Here is a 27,469-nt window from a genome sequence, read left to right as displayed (position 1 = left end):
AAACATCAAACAGGTAATTTTGCCATACGCCTTGGTAGCATCAGAAATACAGCTCAGAACTTCCCGCTTCGAAGTGCCATTTGAGCTGAAGGCATCTCCATGCACAGTTCAGAGCAGGAGGGCTGCTACACGCCACAGAGGGCAATGCGCCACAGCCTGCCTCGTGTCGTGCTGCCTTTTAGGACAAGGGGTTTAGACATCATCTACTTGTCAGGAACATACCTACTGAAGACAATGTTTTCATCATCGTTGCTCTTCCCTCCATCAGATCAGCTACAACTTTGTCTTTGGAACTGATCTGAGAACTACAGATCCAAGAGCTGGGATACTCATGCCTGTCCATTTTAAGTGCTCCACATGTTACCACCTGCCATATGCCAAGGTGTACGCTGCAGTGGCACATTATGCCCTTGCTCATGAGAAAACACCAACCAGGTGTGACACCCACCTTCACAATCAGACTGCGGTGCTCCTCGGACTGACTGAAGTTCGTGCCTATTTCAAAGATACTCATGGTTCCTTCCTCACACAGGCTCATCCAGTTGTGATATTCTTCACGCTCTGGCAGTCTATCCCAGAATGTCTTGAAGACCTCCCAGACTGTTTCCTGACACACTGAAGGCACAAGAAAGGTCTGGTGTTAGTACAACAGGCGTGCTTCCATGGCCTGGGTGGGCAGGATAGTATAGTCCAAATGTTGTATACCTTTCAATACATTAATATGTAGAATACAGTCACTATACCCCTAAACGTAAATGTGTAAAGTGTTGAAGGGACGGTGTATTGGGTTTGTGTGGCAAGGTTTTGGTAGCGGGGGCGCTACAGGGGTGCCTTCTGTGAGAAGATGCCAGAAGCTTCCCCCATGTCCAATAGAGCCAATGCCAGCCAGCTCCAAGATGGACCTGCCGCCGGCCGAGGCCGAGCTCATCAGCAATGGTAGTAGTGCCTCTGGGATAACATATTTAAGAAGGGGAAAAAAAATGAAACAAAACCCTGCGCAACTGCAGCCAAAGAGAGGAGTGACACTATGTGAGAGGAACAGCCCTGCAGACAGACAAGGTCAGTGAAGAAGGAGGGGAGGAGGTGCTCCAGGCGCTGGAGCAGAGATTCCCCTGCAGCCCCTGGGGAAGACCATGGTGAGGCAGGCTGTCCCCCTGCAGCCCATGGAGGTCCACGGTGGAGCAGATATCCATCTGCAGCCTGTGGAGGACCCCACGCCGGAGCAGGTGGATGCCCGAAGGAGGCTGTGACCCCATGGGAAGCCAGTGCTGCAGCAGGCTCCTGGCAGGGCCTGTGGCCCCGTGGAGAGAGGAGCCCACACTGGAGCAGGTTTGCTGGCAGGACTTGTGACCCCGCAGGGGACCCAGGCTGGAGCAGTCTGTTCCTGAAGAACTGCAGCCCATGGGAAGGACTCACGCTGGAGAAGTTCATGGAGGACTGTCTCCCATGGGAAGGACCCCATGCTGGAGCAGGGGAAGAGTTGTGACGAGTCCCCCCCCTGGGGAGGAAGGAGCAGCAGAGACAACGTGTGATGAACCGACCACAACCCCATTCCCCGTCCCCCTGCGCTGCTGGCAGGGAGGAGGTAGAGGAAATCAGGAGTGAAGTTAAGCCCAGGAAGAAGGGAGGGGTGGGGGGAAGGTGTTTTAAGATTTAGTTTTTATTTCTCATTACCTTACTCTGATTTGATTGGTAATAATTAAACTAATTTCCCCAAGCTGAGTCTGTTTTGCCCATGACTGTAATTGGTGAATGATCTCTCCCCGTCCTTATCTCAACCCACGAGCCTTTCGTTATATTTTCTCTCCCCTGTCCAGCTGAGGAGGGGGAGTGATGGAGCGGCTTTGGCGGGCACCTGGTGTCCAGCCAGGGTCAGCCCACCACAGACTGACAGTGAAGATCTGGTGGATCTTCCACACCCATACTACTTCCCTCCCTGATTTTTTTTTTTTACTGAAGTAATTAATTACTTCATTAAAGAAAAAAAGAAGAGAGCAAGAGAGAGTGCACTTGTCTCCTAACAACTATCAAGAACAATAATATTTTCACTGAGTGAAACTGCCTTTGATCAGTGGGTCAAATTTTTAGAAAATTTAGAAAACCAAAATAGTATGGCAAACGTCCTCACAGAAAGTAGAGCTGGAGCTTAATTTGTAAGAATGACAGTCGCACTGATCAAGGTTTTAGAGCCTCAATCAGTTACAATTCCTTTGGACTCGCCTCTCCATGGAATTTAAAATAAGTTTCAGAAATTATAATTGCATTAATAATTTGAAAAACAAGGCAGGATGATGACACAACAACATACTATGCTAAGAAATAAGTCAATCTCTAACCCTACGGCATGTATGCACTGAGAAAGAACTAGACATCTCTGACTGAACAGATAGTCTGCGAATTAAGGGTTAAATCATCTTGTACTACGTCAAGTGCTTTAACCTCCCTATCTTGCGTGTGCTCTTTGCCAATCAGAGAAGTTGGTCACATGACGCTCAACAAGAACCTCTCTGTGACCCAGGATAACTGGAAGATTTATAGGATTTTCCTTGTGTCCTGGAAAAGAACAACGTTAAAAGGAGAACAACTCTAAAAATCACTCGCAGCAGGTGCCAGCCTGGAGTAGTAGCAGACAAACCTGCTTTTTGGTCTTAATCGGATTTCACTACTTATATATACACAGTTCAGCAGAGGAATGCTTTGCGTTCAGGGAAAGTCCTGACGTCATAAGCAAGACCCTACAGGAGACTGACCACGAGTCTATCTTTGGAAAGTCATTTTCTTCAATCAGCTTAAAAATACGCTCCAGGCTGCCAAAAACAGTACCTCACTGCTGCTACTTCTTGATACTCTGAATTCCGAATTCCAAAATCGATTAAATGTACTTGTGTAAAACTTAACATATAGTTCACATATGGAAGCATACCTTCATTCAACAAAGAGATGGACATTTTTCTTAAATGCGAAGGCTTTATAAATAACAACCTTAAGGAACTGTGTCACATGCAGTAGTGCCCTTAAAGCTTAGCTGATTCTGGCATGCTGGATGGCACCATACAGAAAAAGCTCTTTTCTCCACCCCGAATTTCAGCTTATCAGAGCAGTTGAGACCATTTCTCCATTGTGGAACTCTACAGACACGTAGATATCTCTCATTTCCATGCCACACTCCTGACAGCTTTTCTACATGGAGATCAGCCTTGCAGCTCATTTGACATGTATGACTAAAGAATACAGTCCTCCAGCTCTGCATTATTAACTGTCAGTAGTATATTGTTGCTCTAGCACCCCTCCAGCTTTCAAGCAGTTAACTTTATCTGTAAGATACAGTAATTAGGTAAGGAGTATTGGAGATACCTCCAATCAATTTTGCTTATGCATCTTTATTAATCAGAAATAAATAGCCAAATTTACAAGCATCCATGCACCCTCTCACATTCCCCCTCAAGTTACATATGTTTCCTCAGCGGCTGAGGAAGCAAACTCTTTGAGGCAGGGACGTTTCCATATGGCCTCTGCACAGACCTCAAGCAACGAAGCCGCAATCCTGCTCTGGGATTTCTGGATCCTGCTGGAGTACTAATAAGCTTCCTAAAGCAGAATAACATCTGTAGTATCCTCTCTACCATCCCACTCATAAGAGCTGGAAAAGACCAAAATCTTGTTTCAGATCCAGAAGACTACACCAAGGAATACCACTTGCTCTCATTTCTTTTGGTGGTACTTGTATCCTGCATTCTGACTAATAGATCTTTCACTCCAGGCACAACGTTGTACAGCAACAATCCTGCAAGGAGATTATTCCCTGTGGCTGAGAAGTCTTCACAGCAGGCTATCAGTGAGAGATGAAGCTATGGCAATAGCTTGCAAACACATTGCAGTGGCACTGTCTAATCCTACAGTTTTCAAATGTCAAAGGACTGGCTTTCCAGTTCCAAGTAATAATTGGCAGTAATAATTGAAGGCAGTTTTCCTTAATGCTCTTAAATAAGTTTAATCTCTTTTTTAAAACAAATGTGATGAGACAGTGTCTTGCCTGAGTACAGGCTGCTGCCGTTTGAACAGTTGTCCCAGTCAGCTCCCAATAGAAAAGGATTTGTTGTGTGTCCTTTCATTTAGGATTAGACAACACACTGAACTCCAATCCCAAAAGCTTTGTGTCATCTGTGGGCTCCAAACCCATGAGTCAGACCTAAGCTGTCAGAACAGGGTCATATTTTCTGAGGAAAGGGGACGTGGACAAGGAGTCACATTCCATCCTCTCCAGCCTGTGCCTTATCTAGCCGTTTCCACTGCAGCGAGCAGTAACAAGTTGGACAATATGGTGCAAATTGCTTCTGTATTCAGAAGGAAAAGGCTGGCCCATTTCTTCCTCCCAAGTAGTCCGAGAGTTTGTTAGTTCTGACACTCAGGGAGGGATTAAAAACCCCAAGCAAACATCTACCACGACTGCCATTTAAACACTTTGGCTAGCCTTGCCCAGAAAATGGCGTCCTCAGCCACAGTGACCTGCTTGCCACACACAGTCACCCTGCGACCTTGTTGACACACAGTCCATCTTGTCATTGTCCTGTTTATTCCAACTGGCCAGTTTGTAAAGATTTTATCCAGCTTTGCAGGATAAAAAAACTCCAGGCTGTAAGGGCTCAACCCAAGAACCATCCCCAAGCATGCTTACCTATATGGTGTTCAAGAGCAAATTCATAGCCTGGCTAAGAAAAGGAACAATTTTGTTTCAGTCTTTCTTTCTCATACACCTTTCCAATGTTTCACAGTTAGATGAGAGTTGCCACTCCAAGCACAGCAGAAGAACAGCACTGTTTCTTCAGTGTGATTCAAATCACGCTCACGTAAAGAAAGAGACAAGTACGATTCTATCTCCCACCTCTCCTTCAGGTATGTCAAAGAGGGAGCCAGTTCTTATCATGGCCTCACTGACACGGCCATGCAGGGAACTGAAGAGACACCACCCTCACAGTGTGTTCAAGTTCCATAATAAATGTCATTAAGCTTCTTTTAACGTGATGGTGGAGCCCACCCCTGTGGCGGGTTTTCAACTATCTGCTGGCCAGGGAGGTTGTTCAAAGTTCCTTATCAACAAACTCTTGAGAACTCCCATATAAGAAAAAGATGTTTTTCATAACTAGATTATAAGCATTCTGAGACTCTGTAGACAAAACTTGGAGACATAAAAATGTAAACAAAGTTAAACAGGACTTGACTGGAAACTTCAGTAAATAACTATATTTTACTGTATAAAAATAACTCACTATCTATCCTTTCTGACCTTCCAGCAACTTGCCAGTGCCAAGTATACTATCTACATATGTTGACAATAAATGAAACAACTTTTGGCTAATATTTAAAATACCAACTCCTTGAAACCAAAATAGAAAATAAAAGAAAATGGGGGGGGGGAAGGAAGGGGCGGAACCCAGCAGATTTACCAGTAAGCTTTTTGACTAGCAATGTAACTTTGAATTTTAAATACAAAATGTTTAAAGTAGATAGGGAATGGAAAAAAACTGCAGCATCAGACCTTACAGTAAATTGACAGGAGCCCAACAGTTCAGAGTTATGACTGAAGCTGCTTGCTTAGTGCAATATGCTGTGTTAACATACTCCAACTATTAAGTAAAATAATACTGCTGTACAGGCTTTGCACGACGATCTTTCCAGGAAGTAGATTTCTACATCTAGCTGCAAAACCCTTAAAAACCAACCAGCCAAGCAGCCAGCCCTGCCAGGGTCAGGAAGGAACGGCTGAGCAGACCCAGCAGTGCTGCCACATGCCACCTGATCAGTCCTCGGGGCACGTGAGAAGAGCATGTCTTTGTGGCTAGATCTCACGCCAAACTTTCACTAGCCTGCTACAGGGGTAGCCACAGGCGCAGATATATGGGACAGCATTAGCAACACCAGGCCCTGGAGGAGATAGGATTTGCGATGAGGCCTCTAATCCCTGGCAAACAATACTGATTAAAAGCATCATAAAATCGAGATCAATCTTTTAAGGCAGTGAGCTAAGAGCCTTGAAGCTACACGTGGGTGGGAAGGTAAGCTCCTCTAGAAAATGACTTCCTTCATCCCATGGCTGCAGTAATAAATAACTTGTATTTTAGTGTTACCTGATTTCTCGGCTACTTTGCAATTTTCCTCTGAAGATTTCAAATGTTAAAAAAATGAAGGCTTATGAGAAAAAGAGAGGCTCCCTCCTACAGAGATGTGATCAATCCAGCTGTCTACAGGAAAGTAAGTAGGTACACTGAAGCTGTGTAACTGTCTGACACAATCAACCAGAATTCAAACCGAGAATGCAAACCAGATGGCTTGTTCTGCAGTCTTTCCCCAAAGTACATTTTGCATGCACATACTACACTTTGCATGTACTCCATCCTGAAGTGCCTCAGAAATTAGAAGTCGCTTAACTCATCACTGAGATAATCATCTTCATCCTTCTTTTCAGGTAGGAAGAATTGAAAGATCAGCATGTTTGGCCCATGCCCTTGTGCAAACTTCCACTTGAGCAAAGTGTCATAGGTACTTAAAGTAGGCAAGGTCTTGACTTTTAAAGGCCATAACAAGTTTCAAAGCCTGCCTCAGAAAGCCGGACATGTACCAAGCCCATGTGAATCCCAACATATCTACTCCAGAAGCCGAAAAGCCCAGCCCTTGGGAGCTTATCTGCTTCAAATGCAGTGTTTACGCTCAAGTAATACTTACAAATAATAGAGAATATCCTGAAAAGCTTAAGATAAATTGTGTTTCAGCTAAAAAAATACAACATAGGCAGGCACAAGCTCTTTTCAGTCCTATAAATCTGCAGGAAAGGGTAAAAAAAAAAAAAACAACTTTATTTGAAGCTGCCTTTCCTAAAGACTTCATCATTGTTTTCAAAACCTCCAGCTAAGATCTGTGATGAGATGATCTCTCTCTCTCTCTCTCTGAAATTCTCCTGTATAGCTGCCTCTCACACACCTGGGTAGGACACAACGTCTCTGTGGCTCCAGCTTTACCATTCAGGATGCATTTATCTCTCAAATGAGAGACAATTAGCCTATTACACTCAGTCCATGCTCAGGGATTTCTGAGGTTAACACAAGGGGCACCACATGACAGCACTGGGCACCTAGTAGGGGGTAGGGTGGCTTTCTGGCCATTCGTGTAAGTGGGCAGTGCTGGAGTTTAATCCCAGTTAAATCCCATTAGTGCTTCTTAAGAGTTGAATCATGTACAGTGGCTCGGAGCACTGAATCAGGCTGAATATTCTATTTTGAGGCAACATGAGACCAACTCCTTCTCTCTAACAATTTCTGCACAACTGAATGGCTTAATTGCAGTGGGTTTTGATCAGGACTACAGTGACAAGGAGACTGACAGACACCTCCTAAGAGATCTTTCCTGCAAAGACTTCATTAGCACTCACTAAACAAATTAATATACACACATACAGAGAAATCACTTCATCTATTGCTGAAATGCTGCTGTGTATGGCCTATAACATAGCAACCCTTAAACAACATACACAACAAACCAGGATTTTAAATTAAAATAGTTGAATGGGGATTAGATAATCCACATGAAAGATTTTTTTCTTTGAACACTAACATACTAAACTCTAGCACATAAACTATTCTCACCAGTAATATTTCAGTAACTACAAAGGAGTGTCTTTCATGGGAAAAGTCAAGCTTTTTAGAAGAATATGCCGACATCTAAAAATTCAAATGGAGAGGGAGACAGAACTAGACCTTCTACAAATAAACTTCAGAAATCTATTGGCTGAGCATGAGCTATGCATAATATGTGCCAGGGATGAGGGGGAAGCAAGGAGAACAGGCTCACTCAGCCGGACACTTTATTTATTGTATGCTTGTTTAGCCAGGTACTTCTTATGACTTTTGACTGTTTGCTGTCATCATTATTCAGCAAGATTTGAATAATTTGTAACATCTAGGATTTCAGCATCAAATTGAAATGTCACTCTTAACTCTGTCCATGTGCAGAACATAACATCATTATTTCTAATGCTTCAGTAAATAGATTTGAAGTGACCCAAGAAAGGGAAAATGAGAAAGCTCAGTGCTATGCCCAAGATTACCAAATCTAGGGATTATAATCATACATAGAATTTCATTCCTGAGAAATACCTTTTATTCTTTCCAAAGTTCCAAAATGTCCTTGTCTCTCATCAGGTATGACACACGAGAATACGGCCCACTTCCTTCTTTGGTCAGGATCTTTAAACACTATCTTTAGATGTCAGCTTTCTCTGAAGCTCTGGTTGACAAAAACAGTTCTGGCAGAGAGACTAACTGATCTACTCATGTGAAAAGAAGATGTACTCACGAGCATACACTGAATTGTTTAAGACAATGGATCACAGTAGGATAAAATGCAAACAAGATTTAGGAAAAAGTAGCCACCAGAGTAATTACATCTTAAATGAAATACAAAGCCAGCCAACAGCAGCAACTTCCATATATACCTACAAGAGATACAGAGACTATATCATACTGGGGAATACAGAGACAATCATAATCCCAGATTTGTCTCAAAACAGACTGAAAATAATACCTTCTGCTAACGCAAAACTCAGTTTGTTCTGCAATGTGATTGACTGTAGGAATAAATCAGCACCTCAGGAATCTCTCTTCTAGACCGCAGGTGCAGAGAAACAAATACAAAACCACCCATATTCTTGCTGGTGGTTCTGACTACTACAGTAATAACAACAACCACCAGTGAATAATCATACCATTACTTAGACTTTCATATGTGAAGGGAGTTGCTGCTGCTTTGAAAAATACTGATTTTTCTCCAGATCCCTGTATTTTGCTGCCCTTTGAATTTTTTTTTATTATTTATTATATATTTACTATATCTCTTTATCTTATATCTTTTTAAGGCTAAAAAAATCCAGGCATTGTAGTCTGAAGAAAAAAAAAAACCAGCTGTACACTGTTAAGCCTACAGCTCTATGACATAAGCACTTGCTTAAAGGCTATGAAAGAAGTGTTCGTCAGTCAGTCTCTCTGACACTAATAGAGACTTTAGCAAGCTAGAAAAAGTAAATAAAGCTAGAAGCTACACATAGATAATTATATTCCCACCTGTTTCCTTCTAAGGTAGATATAGATAGAACAAATGTAATCTGGATAATCAGCACATGCAAACCTTTTCCGTTTTTCTAACATGCTCTTATACCAAAACAGCAATCAACCTTTCCTTCCATGGTAGTGGCACTGTTTACTGCTGACAGTAAAGTAAAACTAGGGAAAGAATAGATTGTATTGAAATCATCCTTTCCAGAGAAAGTATGGGATATTGAAGTCATTCCTTACTTCAACAGATACAGAATAAAAAGCTTCTAAAAATGCAGACTGAGATTGAAAAATCAACAGATTCTGTGTACTTTCATATTTATTCCTTTGTGGGGTCAGTTATTTTTCTAAGCACTGATAGCTGGTGTCTGAGTGCTAAACAGTGACCACACTCTTTCCTAGGACTATTTTCTTGACAGTGCAGAGAGAAGCAAGTCCATCTCACTATTTCATCACTGCACTGATTCAGCAAGCTAGTAAAAGCATGGTTTCAAGAAAAAGCTGGTATATAATTCAATAACACTCAAGGAACAGCTTTACTGTGAATGAAAGTAATAGCATCATCAACTCTCACCTACCTCGGGTGCATTTACTCAGGATGCAATTAACTAAACATCACCATACTCGTGGTGCAGTGCATTGCTGCTATCAGAATGAAGATGATGTGTTGCTTCAAACAGACCTTGCTCACCTTGCTGCTAATTAAAGTCACCTCTGCTACTTGCAGAGATCTTTTTCGAAAGTTTTAACTTAAAAGTGGTAAGAGTGGTCATAGCATCTCTGCTCAAGAAATCCTTGTGGACTGTGGAAGCCATAAGTCCAGTAGGGAAGCAGATGGACTAGGTGGATTTTTGGTTCAACCTAGGACCATTAAGTTCTAAATAAGCTTTTACAACCTAATGTACAGATTTTTCTTCTTTATTACCACTCACGCTTTTGCTTACTTGGTATTGCCCTTACATACCACTATCACAGAAAACTGGGGGGTGACTGCAGTTAAAGCACATAGTATGGATTCATTTTGAGCAAAACACAACAGTTGAGTGTTACTGGGTGGACATAAACGAGAAGCTTGCAGAGCCTGTCAAACTGTCCGTGTGATCATCAATGTCGACACCCCTCGCAAGCTGGGCGCAATTCATATTTGAATGAGGCTCTGATCCCACATAATTCCACTTTGTTCTCCAAATACACCCTTTATGTTTACTTTTACAGAGACACTCAGCAGCTCCTGGTTTTGTTTTTCACTACTCTAAGTGAACAAATTAGTTACCAGTGGGAGTTTCTTCTATAGGCACTCAAAAACGTTTCATTAAACATGTGTCTCTGAACACCTTTCCTTCTCCTTTAAGTGACAGCGGCTCTTTCCTGTTTCAGCAATTATGTGCAAACATGTTAAGACATTATGAATTGTTTGAATGCTACAGTGCAGACACACACATACCAGAAAGTGCTGCATGACCTCGATGCCCCATTCCAATGTTGACAGGCAGAAGGGTTAAAATACATCATATTGCTGTAATATTTCATCACATGAAAGAAGCTGTTACTGGGAATATTTCAGCTTTTCAGAGAAAGCTCTGTTACACCAACTTCTACATCTCGAAAGAAAGGCTTCATCTCTATTATACTACAGCCTGATACACAGAGATTGGCTTTCTAGACAACAGAATATATTATGCTTTGCACAACCAGCCATAGTCAAAAGTCACATGGCTGAGACACCAACGTCTCAGACTTGGCTTTTCTGAAAGATCCCTCAATGAATTCTACTAGCAATTGAAGAACACTAAATAAAAACAACAAGCTTAACAGTTGGACTTGATGATCTTAAAGGTCTTTTCCAACCTAAATGATGCTATGATTGTATAAGCTCTGTCATTTAGCTAACGTGTACACAACACCTATTTTTCTTAGCATTCAAATTGTTCTATGATAAAGGATGAGTAATTATTAAACACTAACTGCGGTTCCAGGGACTGAGAGTTTTTATGATATATGAGCATAACCAGAAGGTGTTTTTTTAGCTCAGAACAGCTCTCATAAGGAAGATTATCACAGAAAACTAAGTTTCTTGGGTAACAATTTATTTCCTATGGCCTGGTATTTATTATGTTTAAAAGCTTCATCTATTATTTTTTTATAAATAAATGCTCTTTATCAATTACCCGTGAGACGTACAATCACTTACCTCTCAGCCTGAAATATTTCAGATGGTTGGCAATAGCCTGCTCAACAGATTCATCAGGGCAGATCTTAACTCCACTGGGAAACAGAATGGACCTCTTCCTTCGTAACAGCAAATGCTTGTTGACCTGTTCAGCCTTCACGATGCCATGAAGCTTTTTCAACTCGGGAGGCTGAGAAGGGTTTGCCAACTGCCAGCCACTGAGCTGAGGGGTTGGTGAACCATCTTTAGTTTGTCCTCCTTCTGTAGCTGAATAACCTTCTGCTGTAAAATTAAAACCACACATAAATTTCTCAGATGAGATAGTGATGCAATCACCTCATGTATCTTAATGCAATTGCTCTGGTCTCTGAAGGACATAACTGTGCTTTTTTCTGTTAACAAAACCCATCTGTATGACTGTCTTATTATAAACAACCTTAAGCTCTTTACAGCATCCCATCAAATGATAACATAACCTAAAGCCCTAAGCCTTTGAATGCTAATGTTTTGTGTTTAACTTCCCTTCTGTGATTGGCTTGTTTGAGGCAATGGGACTATATTTGTGAACAGACATCTACTCAGAAGCTTTCAGGGCCAGGAATGAAATAAGTAATTAATTAATTAACAAGTCCCCTTATTCCATACTTTCTTTCCACAAGAAACATTTATATCCCTTGCATCAAGAAAGCTGCTTGAATTGACAGCTAGCAAGTACGCCTTTCACCACCGTGAGATAGCTCCCTACTCGATTGGAGTGGGGAAAAAAAGAAAAGGGAAAAAAAAGGGCTCATCAGCTTCAGCTTTTTTAATATTCCCTCTTAGGATAGTTGTTCCACATCACTCCAGAGGAAACTTTACAGCTATGGGGAGAATGTGTCTATTTGGTTTTAGTCCAACAGTCTAATATTCTATCCTCCACAGTCAGCAGTCAGCTGATCTGAAACTAGTTAACGCAACTTTCTTCTTTCACTTTTTCCCCAGAAAACATAACTGAAGAAGAATCACAATGAATCATTTATTAGAGAAAGAACAGTAATAAGTGTATGGCATTTTTCATCTCACAGATTATGAGCTTGTTCTGCAACTTCCAAGTCAATAGCACCTTTGATTTCAATGACTGAAAGATGAAGAACGTGGTTATTTTGATGGTATATTAAGTCAGCTCTAGTGCAGAAGACCACCACCAGATGGTACATCAGAAGGAGAAGGGAACATCAAAGAAGGTCACTAAGACAAAAGCCTGATCTTTACCCAAACTGACACATCTTCAGTGTGCATAAGCAGAAGATGGAACCTCAATTTTTAATAATTTTATATTAAATCTTAAAGAAAAAAGCACCAAGTAAAAAATTTTTCAGTATTTACTGTCTCTTGAAGTTGGAAAAACTTGCCTCTTGTAGCTACATTCTACACTCAAAACAATACAAATGCACAGTAATACCTCCTGGAAATCACTCTTAAGCATTCCATATTTATACTGATATCATGGCACAGATTAGACCAAACATTTCTCTGTATTAGTCCCCCCTATCCCTGCCACAGCTCAACTTTGAAAACCAGAATATTAATAAGATTTCTGCATTACCTGCAACTATTTGAAGATCGCCTTTAATCATTCCCAAAACCGGAAAGCAAAGAAAGATTTTCCAAATGAAGCCAAACATATTTGTGCCAAAAAAAGCAATAGGAATGAAAAAATAAGAAAATCCCTTTTAGCAAAAGAGCTGTTGTCTTTAACGTATCCTTGAACCAACCAAGAGCATTGCCCTTCTTGAAAATGTCTTGACGTCAGGTATAATTACCGTTGGAAAAAACATTAGGAAAAAAAAGTCAACAGAGACATCCTGGGAATATTCTTTTCAAAGACAGTATTCTGCTTTAGTGAAGAAGCAAGCAAAGGTGATGGAAGTAAACTCCTTGGAGCTAGCAGATGGACTGAGACAATTTTTTAGTTTTAAGCTGGCCAGCTAAGCTCTTTACCAGAGCTTGTCATACCATTAACAGACAGTCCAAACAAGGACAGCACCTTTCACATTTAATTAGCCATGTTTTTTCATTGGCCCTTCAATTTCTGCCCTTTTTTAAAACCATGCTGACCACAAAACATCAGAGGGAGCACACTAGTCTTCAGTGGAAGGTCTCAGCGTGTTTTGTCTTCTCCTTATACAAATATATGGATCTAAAAATGCACTGACTTGCTTAAACACTGATGCATATGTAGATAACACTGAAGGAATCTTTCTGGAGGATTGCGTCTTCTGGTGACAGAGCTAATACAGCCCTGCTGCCCGAGCCTGTGCTAAAGCAGAAAATCTTGTGCTGTTACACCACCGTCCCTTGCATCCCAGAAGAGGTGATTCCCCCAAAGATAACGCCAGGGCAAGTTGTGATTTTTTTCATCTCTGTTCAGGTATTATCTGACATGAGCAGTAGGAACAAATGCGTACAGATACCTGAAGAGATGATCAGCTAAGAAGAACTGCAGGAAGGACAGCAGTGCAGGAAAGCAGCAGCAATCTCAGCTCCCCTCCTGTCCAGGGTCAGCTCATTGTGGAAACGTGTATGGAAGCAGTCCTGCAATGGCAGACGGCACTCGGAGCACTAGAAAAACCCCGTCAGGGCTCTCTCCTGGGTGGCATTAACTCAGGACTTGCTGGTTACTGCGTTCAGATCAATCTGAGCAAACTGCCAATTTGTCTGAAGTGACTATTATTCGTAGTGGTTTTGCATAAATATTTCAAAGCTGGATTCCCAAGGCTTCCCAGATGACAGTCTGCAGAGCATTTACACAGAGCTCCTTAGCTATACAGTGCTGACTCCTCTCTTCTAGCTGCTCTGCTGAACTCCAGCAATTCAGATAACACTGGTAATTCCTGATATCACACACAGGGCACTCACAGGAATCCAGTAAAAGCACCTTTGTTTTTAGGCTCTGTCTTCTGACATCTAACAGACTCTAGTAGATATTTTTCAAAACAACAACATATCTTCCCTGATTTTTCCACAGAACTTCTAAATTACACTTTAAGTTAAACCAGTGAGCTGCTCTAACACCCCCAAACAGTTTTCTTCAAATCAGACATTCTGGATATATCGAACCAGCACTGTTCACCTAGGCTGGCTCTGTCAAGCCAACTGCAATACTGGCAGCAGCACCGAGTGCAGTACACCACACTGGAGGTGGAAATCGAACGGTCCTATGACACAAGGCACGGGAACAACATTGCACAGGTGCTCATAAACTGTTTCAAAGTCCTATGCAGCATCTCTAGGTAGACAGAGCAACTTTTCAGGCTAGCTTGGGTACCTTTATTACAATCTTGGATTCAACAACACAGACCAGACTTTTTTTTTAAATCCTCTGCAGAGTCTGGTGCTTTCACTGTCATGAACGCTTTTGCTTGCGTTACCCTGCAAAAATGCAACTGAATCAAGATTAGAAATACTATACATGCTTATAAAGGCAAAGGCTAACTTACCTCAAGAATGAATGATAACTAATTCTTTTACAGAAAATTCTCAGAATACATGTGCTTCAGTAAAAGTATGAAACCCAATTAAAAGTTTTCCTGGAGAATCTTCAGATTTACAGCAGTCCTGGTTTTTTCATCAGCAAAGTACTCAAAGGCACTCAGAATATGAATAGTATAAAAACTACCTGCTTCATCTCTCTGTCACAATTTGTTTTCTATGGTATGGCTATGTGAGCTTCTGTGTGATAAAATATTTTAAACATTTAAATTCAGTTTCATTAATATTAGTTCAAGCTGTCAATTTTAAATTCAACACTGATTTCAGCACTGAAATTTAGATTTGCAACAGCCGAAAATCTCCTACACTTATGATGGCAAAATGCGTAACTAAAAGCACAATCATCATTTAAAGTTTCTTAAAACAAGCAAAACAACTCTTGCAAGAGTTTTCCAAAATAACCTTGGAAAATTAACTCCTCCCTTGATTTGACTATGGCCTTTACAGTAATACCTTGAATCAGAAGATGCATAGTTCTTCATTTCCAGCAGCCAAATTGCATCTCTTCAAAAGTACTTAGGAAAAGTACATTCTTGCTAGGGAAAAAAAGGGAAGTATAATCCTAGTGATGTAACACGTCAAGGTCACATCAGTACCTCCAAAAATAAAAAGACAATTTTCTGATGATCTGTATTTCTGAAAAGAAAGGACATGCACTTTCACATAGCAGACGTGATTAAGCTGAATTATAGCTCTCTGCAAGGTAACCGTCACTGAAATTCTGCTACAGCACACATACTGTTCTAAATAACTTCATTGTTTTCAAATGCAATTTAATCAAAAAGCTAAAGCCACTCATCTGTAGCTAAATAACACAAAATGATGGTATACCTTAATGAAAATGCCCCTAATGAAGAGCCATATGATGGCAGACACTCCCTATCTCCAAGCTCACAGGGCTTAACACCAAGATTATAAATTGTCTCCTGTGACTGGACTACAGCAACCGACTTTATGGCATTTGACAGGACTCAGCAACAAAATTCCCAATCAGTTTAGCTGAGAAAATTAGCTTAGACAAAACCTTTTCACTTGTTCAGTTTCTGTGCTTGCTGTTGCCAAGCATTTCACCAGTACCACTTTTCACTTGTGCTCCTGGGGAGTTCTCTGGTGAACTGCCTCCCAAGAATAAGCAAGGTCTGAAGCTGTTTAGCCTTCCAGCTGAGCAAATTCAGCCCACCATAGCCCGTCATACTGCCACCTCTTCCATCACATAGCATTGTAATGTATTTGGAGCAGAAAAATCAGGAAGTGAGGTCAAACAAATTGATCGAACACTTCATTGTCTACTCTGTCCTTGTAATGTAAGCCTACCCTCAACATTCCTCCTTTTCTGAACTGTTGATCAGATAAGTATCTCTTACCTTGCTCAATAGTCAAAGATGATCCCAGGGCCTGTGCTTCATCTTTGAACAGTGTTTCCAACTTCAATTTGGTTGGACAGAATTATTGCTGTTGTTCTTGGTTTCATTCGACCATTAATGGAAACATTTTCAATCCTGAAACTTTTCGAGTCTCATTCTAAAATTCCTGCTTTTCCATCTAGAAACCAGAGTCTTTTTTTGCGGGGGTTGCCAGAAGCAATATTCTGCTTCTTTGTCATAATCAAGATAAAAGCGTTACTACTGTGGCTTTGAAGTCTTTATTATTTTATAAGGTGTAGTACTTACTGAGTACTGCAAGCTCATTTCAGGGTCAAATTTGAGAAGACGAGTCCCAGAAAGGACAGATGAACTGCAATGAATCTATGCCTGCAATTCCAGAGGAAAAACACAGCAGTCCACAGATACCTTTAAAAAAGCACACCTGCAGTTTCGTGATTCACTTCTCCAGTTCATGATGAAAACTAATGTTTTCTTTGTTTTTCCTGGAAGATTTACTTCCTACAAGTTACTTCTCTTCCACCTTGTTTCTTGTGTCATGCTTGCCAACAGTACCTTAAACTGATCCCCATCACTGAGATTTCTTCGTGGAAGCCAGTTTCTGGTCACACACAGCCAGAACGTAGCAGTTTCTTTAAAAGAAACTCATAGCTACATTTAACATTTTGAGTACAATTCACTGCCTTGAAACCAAAATTACACTGTGTAGGGTAAAGAGCCTTACAAAGACTGGTTTGCTTTGAAGTATCACGCCACTCTATAATTTCAGTTAAACAGGGCTTAATACAGGAAATGGAGATGCAGGAGATGTGCAAAAAGGTCCCCGAGTCAGTCTGGTGCCTTATATATGCCAAAAGTTCTCTTTGGGGAGTTCTAGCAACTAAAAAGGAAGCACGAAGGTACCTGGAGTGTAACTTTTTCCACAGACACTTCCTAGGATTCACCACGTATGTTAAATGCAAATGGCTGGAATGGGGTGGGTTGTGGCTGGTGGACCCAGGCACTGCTCAGGCTAGTCATTCAGGCTGTCAAGACTGTTAGCCTAATTACAGAAACCAACTCTAAGACTCCTGAGTCAAAAAGCAGCCTTGCTTGCCACAAGCAGCTATAAACTAGCTGCGTGCCTTTATAAGGACTGGAGAACAAATAATCACTTTGATACAAATTGGGTTAAGATACACATACTGTGTACATACCTTAAAAGCAGAAAGATGGCCTATCTTATGCTCAGCTCACTGGCTATTTGTGGCAGCTGGGAAAAAAATGGTAACAATCACATTCAGCAACTTCTGGAGATAATTTTAATATCAAATGTATTGGCATTCTCATAGCACATATTTAACAAATCTACAAAGGCAATCCTTTAATGTTATAAAACCAATTTAGAAAAGTTTATACATGACTTTTGTTTTTAAATATCTATAAATCGGTCAATCTAAAAAAGAACAAATTACTTTATGATAAAAACTAACTTTACCATAAGAAAAAGCCCAAACTATTTGTCATAACATTGAAAATATGCATCAATTAAAAAGGTGTAGAGAAAACGCACGCATTTCCGCATTTTATCTTTCATCTGTCTTACAATAAATACAAAGATTATCCCTGTAAGTAATGCTGATGATGTGATTTAGGTGATGAAAGCCACAAAAGCTCTGGGATGAGGGGGACAGATGTTGGTGAGTGGGTAGTGACAAACTACAGAATTAAAGTAGAAACAAAGACAAAAATCACACAGTAATTGCACTAGGCTGCTCACAGCTATACAGAAGGTAACTGCGCTCAGCAAATTATTTTATTTTAAAATTGCCTCTCTTCTCCAGAAAGAATGCTTCCTGCTTTGAGAAACAATGGTGGGAGACTTTTTTGGATGACTGTACAGAACCTGAAATAATAACTGGCTTCTCCTAATGCTAGGTTTCAGAGTCGTCTTGAGGGAAGGGGCCCTGAGAATTCTGTGATGCCATAAAAATGTTCGCATTTTTGGGTTGCCCTCAATTTTCACTGTAACTCTCTAGCCTACTTCCAGCTTTAAGAGCTCTGGTTTTGTAGGTATGTTTATGACACAGGTGGTTTTGGTGGTTATCTGACACATGGTCCTTCTGAAGGGTGTGATGACACTTAAGTTTACTTACAGTGGGGAACAGGAGAAAGCATCCTCTTAGAACAGCCACCTTCTATTGTGCAGTAACTACAGAAAAAAGTGTGCACTTGTCAAAATGTTATTGAAGTTTCATGTGATCACTGCTTGAGGAACAACTACATAAATACATATTAAGACAATGATAAACTCGTACTAGTTTATCAAATCAAGTCTGAGTTCAAACACTCAAATATTTGGCCATCTTTACTCAATGCTCCTGAGCAAAGTATAAATCCTGTTTGTCTTATATGTAAATTACATATCTTAAAGACATTATATATAACATAAAGACCTTTTGGAATGAAAACAGCCTTATTTTTCAGTAAAACGCCTTAAACTTTTGAGGTTGTTGAGCCACAACCTGCTTGTCTTTTTAATGGAAGTGATGCCATAAGATTCGCAGGTATAACTCCCAATAATAAGGCGAATAGGATTAAAAAAATCTACTGCCTACATGTATGGTATCGGCATGTACTTTGACAGCAAGATTTCTTCCAAAATCTGATAAGAAAAAAAATGTCATAAAAAAGACTTCAAAAAAAAATCCACTCTCAACTTTTAAAGATTTCAGCAGTCCCTCTCAAGCAAATGTCATGGAAAACACTCATGGAAATAAATTTTTATGATGATCATGCTAGGGAGGGGAAAACAAAACAAAACAAAAAACTCAGCAGCCTCAAATCTTGGCAGAATTTTCTGACACATGCAGACTACTTCTGTATGTAATCAGAAACAAACCAAAAAATACATCTCTAAAGAGAGTGAATATTAGATCCTTAAATTAAAACAATACATAGTATTCATTCCATCTGTATGAGCTGCAAAATCGAAAGAGACACAGTATTAGGGTCAAAATCCTGTCTTCAGGCCTGACTCTTACCTGATCATCCCTGATCATCCATGTTTATATAGACTTGTAAAGAACAGGCTCCAAAAGATGAAAATACTTTTACATCCTTGTGGCACACACCTGTACGCAGCTTTCATATTCCAAGTAAAGAATCAATTAGCAATCCATATGTATTAGCTTTAACTTACATATTTACACTTTTATCTACAACCTTCTCCTTTCCCCACCACAACTGCATTCTATGACCACACAAACCAAATGAAAAAAAAAAAAAAAAAAACAAACTTTAAATAAATACACACTGAACAAACAAAATACTTCTTGTGGGGTTTTTTTGTTTGGTGTTTTTTTTTTCTCCTTCGTTGCAAGGCAGAAAGAGCCCAAATGCTGCTAAGTAGAGTTCCAGTTACTTTACACAGCAATGTTCTTTGCCAGGTCTGGCTTATTAGATTTATTAGCTGCTGCTGCCACTATGCTGTTGAAAGTGCAGTTGCAAGATTAGGTCTCGAATTTCTTCTCTTTTGCTTCTGATCAGCTGACGAGGGAACCACTTCTCCAGCTGCAGTGGCTCTTCGAAGTTAACTATGGGATTCTGGTAACAGAAAAAGGAATATTTACAGCATGAATTTCCTAAAGCAACCTTCAAGAAGAATTTCAAACCCTTCCATTACTGCTGAGACCAAGGATGCACAACCAAGTTTCCACGAGACAGTGACAGGCTTCAAAGTCAAATTCCAGTTCCTCCATGGTAATCACATACATACATACCCTTACCACAAGCTACTTGTGGTAAACACCAAACAGGTTAGCACCACTTCTCTTAAAGATACATCAGTATAAGCGCATATTCAAGGCAGATTCCATGTACTATGATACAATTAGACATACTCTTGATATCTAACAAGGGACAGATGCACTTCGGTCGCAAAACACACACGTACAATCACACTATAGGGAAGGATCAAGCACACAGCAGTTACGGATGATGAGGTTTTGTTGCCTCAGGCATGTGTTTTACTGTCATGAGCTGGTCTGTCTGATAGCAGACAACAAAGAAGCAAGAACACTGCTAGCAGTTTTAGCAGGACACGAGAGGGGGAGAATTTGGAACAAAAGAGGGTAGCAAATTGAAATGGCTGAGAGATGCTGGCAGCTTTGGCAGTAAGACCACACCACCATATTTGATTTGCCAAAGTCATTTTTTCTCCTCTTTCCCTCTTCATTCTTTTGCCATGCTTATATCTCACCTTCTTCTTTTGAATAAAGTAGTATATGACAAATTGAAAAAGCAAAGCAAAAAACACATTATCATTTGTGGTCTATGAGCCCTGGCACGTTTAGGACAAATTGAGAGATGAGGAAGGCATTCAGAAGCTCAGCCTTTTCCATGTCCTGTGTCACCAGGGCCCCTGCCCCATTCAGCAGTCAGTCCACATCTTCCCTACTCTTCCTTTTGCTGCTTACATAATTATAGAAGCCCTTCGTGTTCCCTTTGACATCCCTCACCAGATTAAACTCCAGTTGGGTTTGGCTTTCTGCATTACATCTCTGCATGCTTGGACAGCATCTCTGTATTCCTCCCAGGTTACTTGTCCCTGCTTCGGTCTTCTGTATGCTTGTTTTCTATGTTTGAGTTTTGCCAGGAGCTGCTCCTCCATCCATGCAGGCCTCCTGGCATCTTTGTCTGACTTGCTGCTTGTTTGGATGAACTGTTCTTTAGCTTGGAGGTGGCGTTCCTTGAATATCAACCAGTCTTCTTGGACCGCTCCTCCCTCCAGGGCCTTATCCCATGGAACTCTCCCAAGCAGATCCCTGAAGAGGCCAAAGTCCAGGCTTGTGATCTTGCTTTTTGCCCTGCTCCTTCCTCTCATGATCCTGAACTCCACCATCTTATGGTCAGTGCAGCCAAGGCTGACTTTGACCTTTACATCCCCAACCAGACCTTCCTGGCTTGTGAGTATGCTGTCCAGCAGAGCACCTCTCCTCATTAGCTCCTTTATCACTTGGGTCAGGAAGCTGTCATCGGTGCTCTTCAGGAACCTCCTGAATTGCTTATATCCTTCTGTGTTGTCCCTCCAGCAGATGTCAGGGTGGTTAAAGTCCCCCACAGGGACCAGGGCCTGTGAACAGGCTGCTTCTAGCTGTCCGTAGAAAGCCTCATCCACTTGTTCTTCCTGATCAGGTGGCCTACAGCAGATGCCCACTCCTATGTCACCCATATTAGTCTGCTCTTTAATCACTACCCATAAGCTCTCAGTTGGCTCCTCATCCAAGCCTAGGCAGGGCTCCATGCATTCCAGCTGCTCTCTCACATAAAGGGCAACTCTACCTCCTTGTCTTCCCAGCCTGTCCTTCCAAAAGAGCCTGTATCCATCCATCACAGCACGCCAGTCACGTGAGCTATCCCACCACATCCCCGTGATCTCAACAAGATCATAGCCCTGCAACTGCACGCAGATCTCTAATTCCTCACATTTATTCCCCACTCTGCGAGCATGAGTGTGCAGGCACTTTGGAATGGCGATCTGTTCTACTACAGAAGAAAAATCTGTCCACTGGCCAAGGCCCCACACAAGGCTTTCCACGCACAGGACTCTCAGAGAAAACATGGACCACATGTAAAAGCATCAAACAAGCAGAGCCATTCAAACAACAGAGCAAGAGGGCAATGCATTGATCAGGGGAGGAAGAGTTGGGGACACCCTAAAAGACAGTGCCTGAAGCCCAGCATCTGCAGATGTTTAAAGGTATGTGCTGAAGAGGAAAGGGAGGCTCCCTTAGCTCTGTGCATTCCCTTTTAAGGATTCCACCCCCCTCTCTCTGCAGAAGCTGCTGCCTGCAGAGCCACTCAAAGGCCAATGCACAAGCTGACCAAAGTTTTAGAGGCTACAAGAAGAGACCGCAGAAAAGATGCCTTTGTAACATCTGTAGGCCAGAAATGCGTAAACTGAATAGACCACAAATACACCCAAATAGTTAGGGATATTGCGTGTGTCGATGTAAAAGCAACATTAAACTACAGGGTCAGAAACATTTCCCAACAAACAGAGATGAGAAACTGTTGTGCTCCAGATACAAAGACCCCTGCCACTACTTGAAGAATGGGGTTTATCTCCTCTTCCTCAAATGGCTTTGACACTTTTGAGGCCGAGCATCACAGGCTTTTGTGTCTGGCTGTTTCCCTCAGAAATAGTTTTTTGGGGTTTAAGGTGATTTTGGGGAAAGGGGAAGGTAGTTTCCGTTTGTACCTGGAAGAAGCTTTCCACATATTGCAGCAAATAGACCCCACAATCGCTGCTGTTGTCTTGTTTAGGCACTCTGGGACAGAGGTCAATCATAGTTGATTTACTGAATTCTCGATGCGTTTTTCGTTTAGCTTCCCATTCCGCTTCAAGGTACCTACAAAAGAAAGCAAACAGATTAAATACCTGAGAAATAACTCCCAAGCTCAATGTATTTTGGGATACTACTCAATATTGTTCTGGAACTGGCCAAAAAGCTAAAATAGCTTTAACCATTTTTTTTCACAGAATCTGTCAAAGAAATTCATACAAGGAAAAGCACAGTGTCCAGCATCCGATATTCTATCGCACTCAGAGGCATCTCTACCACATAATATGCAATATATGAAACAGAAAGACACATGATGTTATTTAAAAACAGTTATTTGTGCTGATTTTCTTCAAGCTATTAGGATACCATGATATTTTTAAACCTTAACTAAAAGAACTCCTCAAGTAATCTTTCCTGGCTATCACACAGATTTTTCCTGGGTTCATCCTAAGAGGCCAGCAGTGGTTTTCTAACCTAAGCAAACCACTAAAAAAACCTTAGAATTCACCTGACAACTTCAGTTACAATTGCACCAACATAACCCCTGCAACCTACTAGTGTACAAGGTATATAAAGACTTGTTAAAAACCTTAAGGGATCACTTCTTTAATGATTACGACTTACTTGTTATCGGGCTTTTCTATTGTTCTTGTGCTTCAGTAGCAACTCATTGGCCCTACGTTCTGGGCTGGCCACTGATCTTGAAGATGGGATTGAAAGCATAAGGGTCTGATTTTCAAAGGCAACAGTTACCTATACTTTTCTGCTGACTTTAGTCAGAGTTGCAAAGGCTCAGGGCTTGTGAAAAATCAAACATAAGTCTGACTTTAGGGAATAAAAAAAAAAAATATATACATTAAGTCAGACTTTGTGTTTGATTTCTAAAAGCCCCAAATCCTTGCAATTCTGAGAATAAAAATACATATAAAACACCCAAAACACCTTTGGGGAAAATAGCAACTGTGAAAAAAAAGGCAAACATGAAACAATCCAAAGATAAAGACTGTTCAGTGAAGCACAATCCCTACAAACTCTAAGAACTTATGACTGTAGGCTTTCAAATTCATTTGTTTGAGCCTGACCACTGCCTAAAACACAACAAAAATCAATTCAAGGAAAGAAGAGGTCACAGAATCCCTGTGTCAGTTTCCTTAAACTTCTGCTTTCAGGGTGTAAGTGCAAATTGAAGGAATAAGAGGTCTGCTTCCTAAACTTCCCTGATTTCACAACTCCATAAATCACCTCTTTCATGACATCTCTCTGAACTCCAGGAAACCACCCTCTCTGGAATTTCAACCCCAGAAGCAGCTCAAAGCATAGAGCACTAAGTTAATACATCCCACAGAGACCAAAAAAAAAAAAAAAAAAAAAAAAAAAGAAAAAAAAAAAGCTATTTCATTCTTCCTCCCAAGACATACATGGTGGGGAGGCCTCTCTACCTAGGGAAAAGATGGTTTCACAAAAATTTCTGATTCTCATCTAACCCTCACACAGTATTTTGAAGAACTTACTTTTACAAGAAGAATGTACTATTTGGTTTGCAGATATTTCTTCCTTTCAGTGAAGTGGATACAACACAGAACAAAAAGAACAATTCTGTTTAGCTTCAAATATTTAATAGTAGCAACTTTTTAAAAAGTTGTTGATAGATTTTAAAGTCATTAGGCATGTGTAAAAGTACTGAAAGTTTGGAGATGTTCTTCCAATACTTACATACTTATCACATAAAAGACTAAATATATTTTTACTCTCACTTTTCAAAACAAACTATACCATTCTGATATAACTATACTGACACATCAAGCTTTTAGACAGCTTCAGTCTAGCTTCTACTTTTTTGCATATAGATAGGAGCGGATTTAACAATGCAATTCTGTAAGCTCCATCAAAAACATGAAGAGCAGCCCTTTGGAAAATTAATCATTTAAATTTCAAAGTATTCATTTTAAAGAATCTGTTTTTCTACTGTTAAAAACACCCTCCATTACTGAACTGGAGGGGATAAAAAAACCAAAAACCCTCTCTACTTTTAATTTTTTTTTTTCCAATTTCAAAAAGACTGTCCACTTTACAATTTCTGCATTATATCTGGGCTGCAGAACAAAGACAGGCTTTTCACACAAGCCTCTGTATTGCTATTACAATTTTCTTTGTCATGGGTCTTTATGGATTTTCCTTTAGTGCAGTCTTTGCTATGCACGGTAATACATTAGTAATGTACACCTTTATAGAGAGAAGTATTTTGAACATAGAAATATGACCAGCAGCACCTCTTTCTAATATATAGAAACTGTAGTTACTTACTCTCTCAAAACCTGAACTGTTTTCTGCACGGAACCAGCTTTCAAAGAATCTAAGATGAGTATACAAGGCCTGTACACAACAAAAACAAACAAACAAATCATTGTACTCTTTCATTACCAACACTACTGAAGCAAATATTTTGTTTGAATACAGCTTAACAAGACCATCAATATCTGAACAAACATGGACAAAAATGGACAAGTTCCTACAGCTGTGGCTTTATGACAAATAATTGAATGACTGCAGAATTTCTTAATATAATTTAACGATAAGATATTAGTATGAAAATAGAAACGTACCTTTTACAAATCTGACTTTTGGAATTACTTAGGGAGATCTGGGAGAAGAGAAAATAAAAATAACAGTAAAAAAACTACAACAATTATAAACTCAAATGTCTTCATAGATTTAAAGGTAAAACCAGAGAGGCTCCCATTTCAGAAAGAGAAACTGATAAATAATTTTTAAAAACAGGTGAAAGCATAGCACAGGCAACATAGGTAGGCAAAAGAGGACTTTAGGCTAATTCAAAGTGCCTTGCACATGCTGCAGGCCACACAAACATCGACAGCTGCTGCAAAAAAGATGATGCAAAATCACTTGGTCAAGTCTCAGAGCCTTCAGAAATAGAGTAATAGATGTTTCCTCTGTCAGTACAAAAAGGCACTTACTTTAGAAATACCTGCATCCAGGACTGAAGCAGAAGCAGCAATTTCATTGCCACCTAGCACAAAAGAACAAATTAAAAAGTGTTAAGAATACATTTCCTAACTGAAATATTTTCATTTTCAAATTCATGATTATTAGTATTCAAAATACAATAGTGAAGTATAAACTGATTTTGCTTCCCTTCTGAATGTTCAAATAGCAGAGTTACTGAGGGCCTGCCTTCCTGATAAAATTCTTACTGAAATCCAAGAACTTTCCACTCATGATGGGATCTGAGCCACTGATTTTACATGTCCCTTCCAGTATTTTCCAGAGTTGCAGACAAGAAGAATGCAGTGCAGTCCTTGCTATGCATGGTAATACATAAACATATTACATCCATCTTGACGTGAAAGATACTTTTTAAGACATCATATCTCTCCTTCAAGAATTAAGACACTATTAGAACTGTATATGGCTTGACATAATTTTCTTCTTGATTACCTACCTTTTGAGAATAAACTTCTGTTAGCATCCGTTTCTTCTTCATCCTTGCAGTTACCAGGAAAGGCCAACACTGAACCAGTTCTAGTGTTCTCACTCTCTGCCTGAAGCGGAGACTGAGGCTGGTGATACAATGAATTCTGACGGGGACACTCCTCATACACAGCTTCTTCTAACCAAGGAAAACAGATAACTGCAATGTACCAATGAGACCTGCCCAGCAGTGGGGAGAGGGGGGGAAAAACGTCAAAAATTTATAACATCTGGTTCTGAAAAGGATATCAAAAGTGTTTATAACATCAAGAGCTCATGGACAACTGTTCTGTGACACATAACCATTGTTGCCATGTTCCTTCATGGCACCTCACAATAATCCTCTCACTTGTTTTTTACTTTGCATTGTGGCATAACAGCAAAAATAAGTACCAATTCCTCTAAAAAAAAAAAACAACAACAACAAAAAAACACACAACAACAAACCCACCACAGCTATTTATCAGTGTCTCACCACCCATCCCACACTGTAAAAAAACGCAAAAAAAACAGTAATAAAATAATCTGCGATGGTGATCCCAGCTTTAAATATAGCTGAGGGTATGGCATGCCTCTATCCTTATCTCTTTCTGCAGCTGTTTTGCAGATTAACTCTCAATGACTTCAGTTTTACTGGAGTTTGCAGGTCAGTTATTCAACCAGGCCAAGGCACAGACCATGGAAGTACTACTCCTGACAGATTAACACTATGAGTTGCTGTGATTTCTTTAGAGAAATATTACTTAAGTGCACAGCTATCATCATAATGACACACAAATTATTTTGAAAAATACATATAAGCAATTTTCAGTAAAACAAAAACAAAAGATGAAAAGTTTACTGAAGACAACTAAATAAAAAGTTTAACTTTTGAAGAGACTTCAAAATTACTCATTCCACACCTGTTACTTCTTCAAAATCTAATATGTTCATTTCCAATGATCCAAGCTTAAGCCTAAAAAGCCTTACAGATAAAAATCTTTTTATCACCACAACATTCAAATATTTAAATCTTCAAATATTAGAAAAGGTGTCTAAAACATATAGACTTACTCCTCGTTCACAGGCACAAAGATATAATCTTTATTGAAGATGTTTATATGACGAGTCCATGTTCTTACTCTTCTGTGTCTTCTCTGTGCTGCTCTGCAGAAACCAAATAACAATTGTTGTTCGGATTTGTTCTTTTTCTTTAAAGCAAGGTATAGGGATTAGTACTCCTACAGCTTCCCAATCCCTCAATGGGTTTTTCATTTACTGTTCAAATTTCCCAGACAGAGAAAAAATAAATCAGCACACCATTAAGCCCAAGTGACTAACAAGCCATTTCCAAACCATCTTAAACTCTTCTGGAAAAAATCATCCGTAGATTTGAAAGGATTTCTTGCAGTTATTTATCCAGCAATTATTATTTATTACACTAAATGCAAAAATCTCAACTAAACACCAGACAGTGTAAAAACAGATCTA

General features: G+C 40.2%; 2 protein-coding genes across 24 annotated transcripts in view; both read right to left on the bottom strand.

Moving 5' to 3' along the window:
* The window catches only part of IMPG2 (interphotoreceptor matrix proteoglycan 2), a gene marked incomplete at its 3' end in the record, with an annotated part of 67,481 nt that extends 47,914 nt beyond the window's left edge, over positions 1-19,567 (bottom strand). For 5 of the 12 annotated variants that reach the window (XM_082337697.1, XM_082337707.1, XM_082337708.1 and 2 more), the window contains exons 1-4: positions 18,320-18,377; positions 15,256-17,436; positions 11,293-11,553; positions 449-615 (exon numbers count right to left, since the gene is read on the bottom strand). In XM_082337697.1, the coding sequence (XP_082193823.1) occupies positions 449-615; positions 11,293-11,553; positions 15,256-15,274 (447 nt within the window). In that variant the 5' untranslated portion in view covers positions 15,275-17,436; positions 18,320-18,377. Of the gene's footprint in view, positions 1-448; positions 616-11,292; positions 11,554-15,255; positions 17,437-18,319; positions 18,378-19,479 lie in introns of those variants that run through there. The other 7 variants (XM_082337705.1, XM_082337706.1, XM_082337696.1 and 4 more) reach the window with 7 other exon arrangements.
* SENP7 (SUMO specific peptidase 7) overlaps positions 17,478-27,469 on the bottom strand; it is a 45,773-nt gene continuing 35,781 nt past the window's right edge. For 9 of the 12 annotated variants that reach the window (XM_082337710.1, XM_082337717.1, XM_082337714.1 and 6 more), the window contains 7 exons: positions 27,053-27,145; positions 25,971-26,179; positions 25,486-25,538; positions 25,114-25,151; positions 24,815-24,883; positions 22,426-22,576; positions 17,478-19,769 (listed from right to left, as the gene is read on the bottom strand). In XM_082337710.1, coding sequence (XP_082193836.1) covers positions 19,632-19,769; positions 22,426-22,576; positions 24,815-24,883; positions 25,114-25,151; positions 25,486-25,538; positions 25,971-26,179; positions 27,053-27,145 — 751 coding nt within the window. In that variant the 3' untranslated portion in view covers positions 17,478-19,631. The remainder of the gene's footprint in view (positions 19,770-22,425; positions 22,577-24,814; positions 24,884-25,113; positions 25,152-25,485; positions 25,539-25,970; positions 26,180-27,052; positions 27,146-27,469) is intronic. The other 3 variants (XM_082337721.1, XM_082337712.1, XM_082337711.1) reach the window with 1 other exon arrangement.

The sequence above is a fragment of the Platalea leucorodia genome (genome assembly GCF_965183815.1).
Source record: "Platalea leucorodia genome assembly, chromosome: 2".
In the NCBI taxonomy this organism is placed as follows: domain Eukaryota; kingdom Metazoa; phylum Chordata; class Aves; order Pelecaniformes; family Threskiornithidae; genus Platalea; species Platalea leucorodia.
The sequence above is the reverse complement of the archived record's forward strand: the minus strand, read 5'-3'. Positions and strand labels throughout refer to the sequence as shown.